This window comes from Hermetia illucens, chromosome 4 (genome assembly GCF_905115235.1).
Source record: "Hermetia illucens chromosome 4, iHerIll2.2.curated.20191125, whole genome shotgun sequence".
Lineage (NCBI taxonomy): Eukaryota > Metazoa > Arthropoda > Insecta > Diptera > Stratiomyidae > Hermetia > Hermetia illucens.
The window spans coordinates 14,797,521-14,809,373 of NC_051852.1; the positions used below are offsets into that span (position 1 = coordinate 14,797,521).

At 43.3% G+C, this 11,853-nt stretch overlaps 1 protein-coding gene across 1 annotated transcript; it reads right to left on the bottom strand.

Annotated features, from left to right (window-relative positions):
* Window positions 1-1,193: 1,193 nt before the first annotated feature.
* Window positions 1,194-11,101, bottom strand: LOC119654176. The gene is made up of 2 exons (XM_038059361.1): window positions 10,756-11,101; window positions 1,194-2,683 (listed from the first exon to the last, which is right to left on the bottom strand). The coding sequence occupies exons 1-2, from the start codon at window positions 11,060-11,062 to the stop codon at window positions 2,460-2,462; spliced, it is 531 nt and encodes a 176-aa protein (XP_037915289.1). The 5' UTR covers window positions 11,063-11,101; the 3' UTR covers window positions 1,194-2,459.
* Between the last annotated feature and the right edge of the window lie 752 nt (window positions 11,102-11,853).

Sequence of the window (11,853 nt, forward strand, 5' to 3'; positions counted from 1 at the left end):
CAAACATTTTCATTTTCTCTGGATTATATAGAAATATTATGAATCAATCATAAAAATGCATGTTTGGTGTAAATAATAATCGGATTGATTGCAGCCTAATCGATAACTACTGCTGTCCTTAAAACGACCTAAATATATATATATTTACTTTCCTTTATATTTTCAAGCATTCCTTTCTCTGCTTAATGATATATCAGTGATCGTGTGTACGTTAAAGCTCGTGCATCATGCGTAAGGATTTTGCGTTTAATTACTCTAATTGAACTAGACGACTATTTACATTCAACAAATTGGAATTAAATTTCGTAGATTAAATTTCACATTCATTCGCACACAAGGTTGTCCCCGCGCAATAACAATGTCGTAAATAATTGATACAGATTCACTAATTCAGATAGGAGGTGATATTGGAGAAGGGCAGTCTAGGCTTGTTCAATAGATTCTATTTGTAATTGCACGAATACGCAATCTTATTTGAATTTCTTGAATAAAAGATTCAGTTCAAGAACAAAGTGATAAATGGGTCGATATTGTATCTTTTCTTTAAGTTTCTCATAAATTATCTTTTTTTACTATCGTATACTGATGCATGCACTATAAAAGAAAATTATAGAACAAAATTAAATGAACATATTGGGTTGGGGAAAAAGAAATGTCGTATTTTGTCAATATATGGAGACACTTAAACATATCTTGTATTGTACTTGTCGCATCGGGTCATACTGTACGGCGATTTCTGTGCTACAAATGTCTCTTTGATGGTATTGTAATCGTACGTTTTCAACTCAAGTTATAGCGCGTCAAAATGGAGTCCACCAAGCAAGAAATTCGTCATATTTTACGCTTTTACTACCTGAGAGGTAAAAATGCAACGAAGGCGGCCGAAAAAATTTGTGAAGTTTATGGGTCCGATACGATACGATTCGCACAGCACAGCGTTGGTTCGATCGATTTCGTTCTGGTGTAGTGGATGTCGAAGATACACCCCGTACTGGTAGGCCAATCGTCGTAGAAACCGATAAAATCGTCGAAATCATCCAAGTAGACCGGCATGTGAGCATTCGCTCAATTGGCCAGGAACTGGGTATAGACCATAAAACCGTTTGGAACCATTTGCAGAAGATTGGATTCCAAAAAAAGCTGGATGTTTGGGTACCACACGAGTTGACAGAAAAAAAATCTCTTGGACCGAATCAACGCCTGCGATGCATTGCTCAAACGGTACGAATTCGACCCATTTTTGAAGCGGATGGTGACTGGTGATGAAAAGTGGATCACGTACAACCTCAAGCGAAAAAGATCGTGGTCGAAGCGCGTCGAGCCGGCTCAAACTATAGCCAAGACCGGATTGACAGCCAGGAAGGTTTTGCTATGTGTTTGGTGGGATTGGAAGGAAATCATCCACTATGAGTTGCTCAGCTATGGCCAGACCCTCAATTCGGTTCTCTACTATGAGCAACTCGACCATTTGAAGCAGGCAATTGACCAAAAGCGGCCACAATTGGTCAATAGGAATGGTGTCATGTTCAACCAGGACAACGCTCAGCCTCAGACATCTTTGATGATCCGCCAGAAGCTAAGGGAGCTCGAATGGGATGTCCTATCGCACGTACCGTATAGTCCGGAGCTGGGACTAAGTGATTGCCATCTCTTCCGGTCCATGCAAAACGCTCTTGGTGCTACTAAGTTGACCTCAAAAGAGGCCTGCGAAAAGTGACTGTCTGAGTTTTTTTGCAAATGATGAGGGGGGGTTTCTTAAGGGGGGATAATGAAGTTACCTTCTAAATGGCAACAAGTTTGCGAACAAAACGGCGCATATTTGACTTTAATCGGATAATTCTAAGTACGTTAAAAAAAGCGTCAAATTCCGATCACAAATACATTTCTTTTTCCCCAACCCAATATAAAAATAGGATTAAGTGACACCTTTTAAAAAGGAAGAAATTGGAAAGGAGGTCATTTGAACCGATTTACTTAAAAAAAAAACCTTCGACTGCAAAGAACATTGCATATCTAAGCAATTACAATACTTTCATCTATCATATTTTTAGGTACGTATCTATTAGCTTTCTAATAGTTTTGTTTTAGATGCATCCGCTACACTATATGCCGACTTAAGGCCTTTATTCAATTAAAAGCAAATGAATAAAATTATGGATTCCTCTTTCTCCTCTAGACTCTTCCGATTTAAGCTCTTTTCATAGGACAGGTAGCACTGCCTGCCACATATCCTCACAAACCACCACCACTGACCCTTTAAAATAAATCCTAATTTTTTAACTACATGTTTACATACGATATTACAAAAGAATTACATGCGAATAAAAAATCCATTGACTCCTGAATGCATCAAAAATCGTTGGTACATAATTACTCCTAAATGTTAGTTGGAATTTAGATTGGTTCGAAAAATTAATCATGAATGATTGCGTAATCATTCGAATGATATTCATCGGATTTTATCTTGTTTCATCAATGTCCTCGCCTTCCGATGAGCTTCGAATGGTATTATATTGCGAATTTCGACTTCGCAACATTCGTAGAAAACTACCTACAGCAAATATCGTTCGACGATGACGATGGAAAATGCCCTGATAGAGGGCGTCACGTAGGGTTTTCCGATCTTCAACCAGATCCACTTGAGCCGTCAGTGATTTTTGATGAGGTAGCCGCCCCGTACGCGCTAAAAAAAGATGAAGAAGAATAAGAAACGGTTAGTATGAAATATTGGTTCAGTCGCGAATTTATGAAAATGTTTAATTTTTTAATATAATATTATATTGGGTTGTTGCATATGAAATGGCCGATTTGGCAATTAAATGAAGTTAGTTGCGATTCTGCTGTATCAAACCACCACCAGTTGGCGCTGTTGGTGCCGGGTAATGAAGTTTATACACTCCTACATTTGATCAAGGAGTCATTTGAGCTTTGACCATCGTTGTGATAACAGTGAATAAAAAGGAAAAAAGGATGGAAAAGACCAAGAACGTACACTTTTGCTGTATGAGTTCAAACTCATAAAGCAGCGGAGGCGACCAGGAAGTGCGTTTGCTAGTCGAATTCGACACACGTCAGTCTATGAGAGACATTGCAGAGAAACTGGGCGTACACTATCCGATAGTTTTCCGGCACTTCCAACAACTTGAAAAGGTGAAAAAGCTCGACAAATGGGTTCCGCATGCCCTTATGGAGCAGAACAATGGATGGAATGGAAATTTGCAGTTCTTTACTCTCCCGCAACAGAAGCGATCCCTTTTTGCATAGAATAGTAACATGTGATGAAAGTCCTGGGGGTTTAACGTGAGTACCTGCCATGTAGGCATAATCCCACGGTCCTCTTCGGACACGGATTGATTTTGGGACCCCAATCAGAGCCCCGCCATGACTGGCACAGCGGTACTGGTTTATACTGAGTGCAGGCTCAGCATTCATACCAGTGTATGCAAGGCCTATCTAACACCTCTGCCGCAACTAAGGGGTACGGCACCCGAGTTGTACAGCGCAACTCCACGCTTGAGCTCCGAGGAGCTCTGCCCGCGATGTAGGCATAACCACAACCACCATGAAACTCCCACTAGGGAGCCAACCGCAAATAACCGGGCCGAGAACACATCCTACAAGAATTCTCCTGGAGCATATCCTCTCAGAGGGCCGTCCCGGTTCCCATGGTACCAGATAAGCTCCGGTGAGGCTTCGTGGCCAAAGCCACTTCAGATGAGTCCCTTGCAGACTCGGGTCTGATCGCCCTCGTCGAGTATGTGGGGACGAGTATCACGTGATGAAAAGTGGATATTAAACGACAATCGTCGTCGATCAGCACAATGGCTAGATGCTGATGAGCCATCGAAGCATATGCCGAAACCGAGTCTCCAATCGAAGAAGGTAATAGTGACTGTTTGGTGGTCTACAGTTTGAGTTATCCACTATTATTTTTTGGAACCTGGAGAAACGATAGATGCACAGAAATACTGTGCCCAACTCGAGGAAATGCACCAAAAATTGAGTATTCACTGGCCGAGATTAGTCAACAGAGATGGTGTGATAATCCTTCACAACAATGCACGACCTCAAAAGTTGAACGAATCGCAGTATGAGACTCTGCCTCATCCACCATATTCACCGAACCTTTCGCCTACCACTTTTTTAAGCATTTGAATCATTTTTTGGCAGAAAACCAATTTAGGAATGAAGAGGCCATCAAAATTACCTTCGACGAGTATATCAACATCTGAAAATTGGACGTCTACAAAATTGGCATACACGCTCTTGTATCTCGTTGGGAGAAGTGTTGAGATCCTCATTACGAATGAACCAGGGAGCGTCCACTATGCTTCTAAGCACTTTATTTTGGAACGTTTGCATGACCTTTAGGTTAGTTCTTTAGCACTGCCACAGAGTCGAATGCCGTACGTTCATCTGGGCCTTAGGTTCTACTTATAAATTAGCAGCTTGTTGTCAACAGTCACCTGAGAATTCCTTCCCAACAGCCAGTACATCTGTCTGTATCTGGCATATAGTTCGTCCTTCTTCCTTCTTTCTTCCTGTTTTGAATCGACTGGCACTTATTTTGATTAATTAAATAAAATTTTGTAAGCTTTACAGTCGTTTCAAATTTTAGTACCAAATCGGCCATTTCATGTGCAACAACCTAATAATAAAGAAATATTAGTTTTTCCATTGACACAGGAGGTAGCGTTGCGTTTTTGTCAGGAATATACTGCAATCATTCCACCAGAATAAGCGGCAGTTAAATGTGAAAATTCGATACCGGGAAGTGAGTGCTTCAGATATGAAAGGTTTTGTGTAATCTTTATGTGAATGGGGTCTACGCATGAGAGCTGCTAGATCCATATATGAGGGACCTTTTGTTGCATGTTCGACGCATGAATCCCCTCTGTTGTATGACTTTGCGATGAAAGTGCAGGACAAGAAACTGCTCTACGCCATGTAGGCATTGTTGGCTGTTCGGCTGTTCCTCCTCTTGATCTAGAGGTAGTCAGGCATGCCACGGCCTACTTAATCTAGAGAGACATACCTTTGCTGCAAAATTATTTAGCGAATACTAACCAAGGTTAGGTTAGGTTTAAAGGTTGTTAGATGAGAGTATTAATCTAAGTGGCAATTAGATGGAACGAAGGTAGGAAAGGTCGGACCAATTATGAGTACGTAAAATGGGTGTCTACCACAGGGAACTTTATCGTGGACTTTGGGCTTAAGATTGAGTTTTTCTTCTCACGAAACCTTGTTAGGCGACGGCATGTGCATTTTATAGTAAACGGTATGCCTTGCTAGCTGCGATACTCTGCGATTCGCTTCACTCTGCTGACTCCCGTAGACGGCAGATGCTTTTTCAGGCTGAAAAAAGTGTACTGCCACCAACCTGCACCCATGACCCAGGGAAAATTCTCACCACCGCTATCATCTGACAGGACATCCCACCGACAGACTGTCGCAGGACATTATGACACATAAACAAAGTTTTAGGCACTCTGTGCCGACCAGTTTCCAAAATTAAGTTTCCTTTTCTTTCATAAACTAAGAAAACGCTTTTTGAAAATACATTTTAGCAATTCCAGGTAATGAGTACCAAGAAAAAAAGTGGCCCTAAGCGCCGCAAAACCACCAACGATGCCTGGCGTATTAACGACGTTTCCAAGGATGACATGAAGCCGGAATTACCCACGCCATCCGATGATAATGACTTCGAAAAACGGGAACAAACGCCTATGGAGGACAGCGAACTTGACGAAATGCGAGCTATACTATGATGATGTGCTACGGCATAATGAGAATCAGCGTACTCAAATCGAGCTGCTGACGAAAACGATCAGCGAACTTACGGACACAGTGAAATCCCTGCAATCTATGCTGGCGACAGCACGCTGCTACATACATTGACCAACGCAACAGAAGTACCAGCTGACTACCCTCCACTGCGCAAGCTACGTCAAGCAGCGACTTCGTCAGTCCGTTCAAAGCGGGAGGAGCCCGCAAGTGAGCCAACAGCAGAGACGGAGGGAACAAAAAAGATGTGACTGGCCCTCGAGAAAGTGATCCATGATGCTGAGGTAAATGCAAGAGGTACGGTCCTCTTTAAGTCCACTCATCATGGGAAGAACCACTCGAAACGTATAAACTGCCTTCATCCAGATCAAGCAGGCGCCGATTGGAGCGAGATCTTGGGCTGCACATCAATGAAGGCAAGACAAAATATATGGTGGCAACGTCAGCACCGAAGACGAATCAACCAGCAACATCAAACCGCACTGGTCAAACACGAAGAAGAATAAGGATAGGAGAATACAACTTTGAGACCGTTAACAATTTCTCCTATCTAGGGTCGAAAATCACAACCGATAACAGCTACGATTTCAGCTTACAAAGGCTGTTCCGCTCGAAACGTCTCACCATAGGGTCAAAGCTCTTACTGTACAAGACTATGATCTTGCCAGTCCTTATGTATTCCTCAGAAACTTGGGTTCTTAGCAAGAAAAATTGCGAACTCTTGGCCGCGTTTGAAAGAAGAATCCTCCGAAGAATTTTTGGCCCCCTACATGAGGATGGACACCTACACACTGACGAAATCTATGAGCGATACCATGACCGTCAAGTTGTGGATAAAATCCGGCTCAATAGGTTACGGTGGGCGGGTCACTTAATCCGTATGGATGAGGATGATCCCACCCGGAAAGTCTATAAGGGCAATATCTATGGTAGAAAAAGAAGACGAGGCAGACCCTGCCTAAGATGGAGCAATGGCGTAGGCCAGGACGGCAGACAGCTTTTAGGGATATCGAATTGGTGGACCTCGGCGCAAAACCGGGATGTCTGGAGTTCCTTATTAAGGCAGGCCTAGACCGGAAACCGGTTGTTGCGCCGTTGATGATGATGATGAGGTCGTTGACGAGGAGCAGCAACTTCGTCTGTCGACGAAAAAAAACACAAAAAGCAACAGGTGAGCACTAAAAGTCTTAGTATCCCCTTCTCTGCCTTCTCTTTTAGTGCCTTAAAGTCCAAAAACGAGAAAATTCATCCAATTATGGCATATAATCTTAGTGTCCACCAGCTACCGAAATCAATAAAGGGCAAAGGTATAAGGCGAGCCTAAAAAACACGAGGTTTGATAGAACCCTAATTTTTGCCGAGTCCACAGGAGAGCATGCTGAAATTTTTTGGCTTATTAAAGAATAAGGGCTGTGTGTCACCACAAGAACCCCTTCCTCTCCCATCCCCTCCACAGGGAAACTGAGACTGAAGAAATTATGGCTGAACTCACTTAAGAGTACCCGCTTATGAAAGTTTGCTCGGTTACAAATTTTCTGAACAAACAAGACAAGACCCTCCACAGGGAGAATCCTTCGCTCCCTATCAAATCTTAATCTGGTTTTTGTATAGCCAACTTTGAGCCCTTCCAAGAGCTAAGTGGATTTTTCAAGGTGAAGTACGAGTATATCCTTCAACAAAAGATTAGCTTGGAAAAGGTGAAGCCAGTGAAGGAAGAGCGGTGCGTGCGTGTGATCAAGCCTATATTGCCAGCGTTCTCGATCTATAAAGAACAACTTCGACCGTCGTTGCTTGCTGCGGCGGGGCTCTGATCGTGGTTACAAAATCAATCCGTGTTTTAAGAAGACCATGGGATTAAGTCCACGAGACAGGTACCCATGTAAAACAACGTGACGTAACTGTCAGCGCAACTGAAGTCAAGGAAGCAATAAAACGAATGAAATCGAGAAAAGCAACAGGACCTGACGACATCGCATCTGAGCTCTGGAAAACCAAGAGCTGGAACCTAACACTATAGCTCAGCGAACTCTTCATTGGGTTATTCAAGAAGGTAGAACACCATCTGACTGGCAAGAAAGTACCACTGTTCCAATATGGAAAAAGAAAGGTAGCCCAGCAGAATGTTCAAATTACCGTCCAATCCGGTTACTTTCCCATACCATGAAGATTTTTGAACGCATTCTTGACAACCGTATTCGCGAAATCGTTGAAATAACCGTGAATCAAGCCGGATTTGTCAAGAACTGCGGAACTACTGACGCAATACACGCTGCGCGGTTACTCATGGGGAAACACCGTGAGAAGCATCGCCCTCTTTACATTGCCTTTCTGGGTCTAGAGAAAGCGTTTGACCGTGTACCACACGAACTCATCTGGTATGCTTTATGACAACACTTCGTGCCAGAAGAACTCGTGCGCTGGGTTCAATTGCTCTACCACGATCCGAAAAGTAAAGTTCGAAGTATGGCGGGTGTATCAAAACCGCTTCGTATCTCTGTTGGAGTTCATCAAGGAAGCGCCCTCTCACCACTCCTGTTTATTATGTCTTGTTATGGACACTGTCACATGGGACATCCAACGTCCAGCGCTCTATACACTGCTTTATGCAGATGATGTTTTCCTAGCATCTAATAGCAAAAATAATCTCGAGCTTGTCCAAAAATGGAATGATCGACTCATGCATGTTCTCATGCTCTCAGATTGAATCTAAACAAAACTGCATTTTTGACGACCAATCCTCATGAAACAGGCACAATCACTGGCCAGAACTGAGTGATTTAAATACCTCGGGGTCAACGCTATCAACCAATGGAGAACTGCGTTATGAAATTGCTTCACGCATTAACGCAACCTGGTTGAAGTTGCATCCCACAACTGGTGATCGACATATCAGCGAACGTCTCATATCTAAAATTTACCGCAATGTCGTCCGTCATGTCGCCCTCTATGATTCTGAGTGTTGGCCGACTGAAAAAAGACAATGAACGGCGTTTTGCGGTAATGGAGACGAAGATGTTGCGTTGGACTAGTGGCTTGATACGTTTTGATCACACCCGAAATGAGGATATCCGCGATCATTATAGGGTTGCACCGAACGTGGAAAAATTGAGAGAGGGGCGTCTTCGATGGTGCTAACGAGAATTCACTTGCCAGGATTGGTTTGAACATCCAAGTCGATGGTAAACGACCAAAAGGCCGACCGAAGCAACGGTGGCTTGATACGCTGGATGGGGATTTAAAAGCGTCGAGATTGCGTCCAGATTAGGCATTTGATAGAGTCAAACAGCGACACCGATCACGACGAACCGACACCGCTTGTGACCGGGACAAAGGCTGAAGAAAAAGAAGAAGATGTGGTGGATATCAAATAAAATATCTCGGTTAGTACTTTCCGAAGCCGGTCTTAGTTTTGACATTTGTTGGAGAGGTGGAGAGTGTGGGGAGTTGAAAGTGATCCTTTCTTTAACGGTCCCAACCGAAAAATCTCCCTCTTTTCTCTTCCTCCTTGACTCCGCAAACTCGAATACACTAAGGACATTCTCCAAAATATTGGCCGGAGCATCTCAAGGAAGGGAAGAAACCTCAGGGGCCGTGTTTTATTGCAAATCTGAGGAAGAGGAAACAATGATTGAGGCTGTGATCCGTCGTGGATCCCCCTTCCCCCGTGATCGCGGCACTCGAGTTCAAAAATTCACGCCTCCACGCGTGCGATCGAGCCGTTTCTTATTTGTTTTCCAGGTTTAGGCCGTCGCGAATTCCCTTGTACGTTGAGTTATTTTTATTATAGATCCGATGCGGACCCATGCGACGGTATAGACACGTTGAATTTGTAAAAATGACACATGAGGGATCGAAACGTTCAAAGAATCCCTCACATTCTCGAACCTGGCTAGCACAGAGGCCTGCCAGAACGTGTCAACCGAGTACGTTGAAGGAGCTTCAGTATTTGCGGGCAGACCTTCACGATCGCTTAGCCAATTTCTTTGAGGTTTTCTGATAGCTCTTCCGTCTAGGTCGTCTTAGGGTGGTTGTTTAATCATCCTATTTTCCATCAGTTTCATTACAGGACATATGAAGTTGGGTGGTAAGTTAAAATCAAGGATAGTCAACTCAGAAAATCGAAGTTATTCAGATGGAAGACGCGTGCCTCGAACTTTCTGAATTGCTTATCAGATGTCCTTTGACAAGTATATTTACCTGGATGTGATGTATTAAACAATTCAAGGTCAACAATATACCAATAGCGTCATGAAATTGAGAAAGTAAAAAAGGCTAACTATATCTTAGGGACGGACACTAGCAATCTAAAGGGAGGAAAAAGGATATCGCGAAAGAAAAACGTGCAAAAGACAAGCGAAATGAACTCCTGGGGAGAGAATTAAATTTAGATAGTACGACTGTATAAAGATTCAAAAATCGGACACTGAGATACTGATTTCCCAGAAGTCGAAAAATCGTTTTCAGGATATATCGAAGAGTCTGTAATGTTTAGCCAAGAATGTACTCATTACGCTTCAGGATTCGACCATTACAGTCTATACTTCGGAATTATATGGGGAATCCCCGTACTTACGCAAGGATGGCCATTCTGAATCTGTGACGGAAATTTAAATTTTTTTTAATTACAATGGTAGAATCGCGTGTAATATAACATTTCGAAGGGTTAGTATACAATCTAGGTTGGCTTGGAAACACACGGAAATCGGCCTTGAAAGCAAAAATAATAAGCATAAACGGATTATTCTAAATTTAGCCTTGCATGCTGTTCTACCTTCCACAACACTGCACTCATCGCGGAAACGGAAGCAAAATCCTCTTAGATAATTACCGATATACCATAACCATGTGCTTCCTCAATCTCAGCCGCAATTTTGCTGATTCAAACATGGCTGACACGCTATACGGGGTTAGTTCGCCACAGATATAGAGCGTAACACCTAAAATGCACAATAAGCAAAATCAACTAATTACCGGTGGTTGCCAAGGGCGACTTTGGCGACTTAATATTAAATTCGTCAATGTTTCTGGTCGTCGTCGTGGTATTAACTAAATCGAGTTTAAGGGCACGTTTCGCTAACTCTGTATCCGTGGTTGTGGTTGCGGCTTTTGGTGTTGTAATCTTCAGTTCTATAGATCGCTGGCTAACAGCACTCTTCGAGGTGGCAGTTCGTTTTGCAGAATCACCCCCTGCCGGGGCATTGGGTTCATGCTCCGGCTGTTGGGGCACGTCGGCTGCTCGTTGCTGCTGAGCGTTTGATGATTCCACTATTGAAACCATTCTGATGATATAGCGTAACGGTCACGGTGTGGCTAGTTCCTGGACAAACACTTTCTAACAGTGAGCTTGGTTTAAAATGAAACGTCTATTTTACTGGCTCTAGAATAAGAAATGGCAATTCACTAGGAGTCTTGGTTCAGAGTGTCTCAGAAAGAACAGATGAACTTGTATGAGAGCAGTCTCAGCTTCTTCAATCGCACGGCGAACTTATGGCGGTCTGGCCTCACTGCGATAGTTGGTCTCACTAGGAATATTAAGGCATCGATCGAAATCGGTTAGTTCAACAAAGTTAACAGGTTTCTGAGAGCCCACTAAGCGGCTCGCGGGCGTAGTGGCAATGAATGAAGGCGTTGATGTGGCACTTGTGTCTTGTGAAGATGAGAAATCGGTCAAAACGATTTTCGGTAGGCTACCTAGTTCTGCGGCTATGTCGAGACGATACAGGCTATTGATCAACTCGCTGAAGTTATCATTACGATCCACGGCTCTGAGGGCAGTCTCGAAGTTTCTCTTCCCATTCAGATGTGCTCTGGATGAAAAGCTTCCGTAACGGTGATTGGTATCAGGCGATGTCACCAAACCCCTCATGCTCTCGTTACCGTCGAGTGGATGCTCTGAAGTTGAGTCAACGGAAGAACTCTCAATTAACTCCGAACTGGGATGCTGTTCGAACTGGACGCGGTTAGTACGATTTGTGGCGCTTGTGATTTCGACACGAATCCTACAATCCGTTGATTGCTGCGATGATAGTGGTTGGGAAATCGAATCGTCCTTGAGTATTCTCAAATTCG

Excerpts from the sequence above, each read along its gene's own strand:
- LOC119654176 (XM_038059361.1), bottom strand. The coding sequence starts at position 11,062 with ATGGTTTCAATAGTGGAATCATCAAACGCTCAGCAGCAACGAGCAGCC. Across the intron at positions 2,684-10,755 it reads GTCGCCCTTGGCAACCACCG|CGCGTACGGGGCGGCTACCT; the intron begins GTAATTAGTTGA and ends ATCTTTTTTTAG.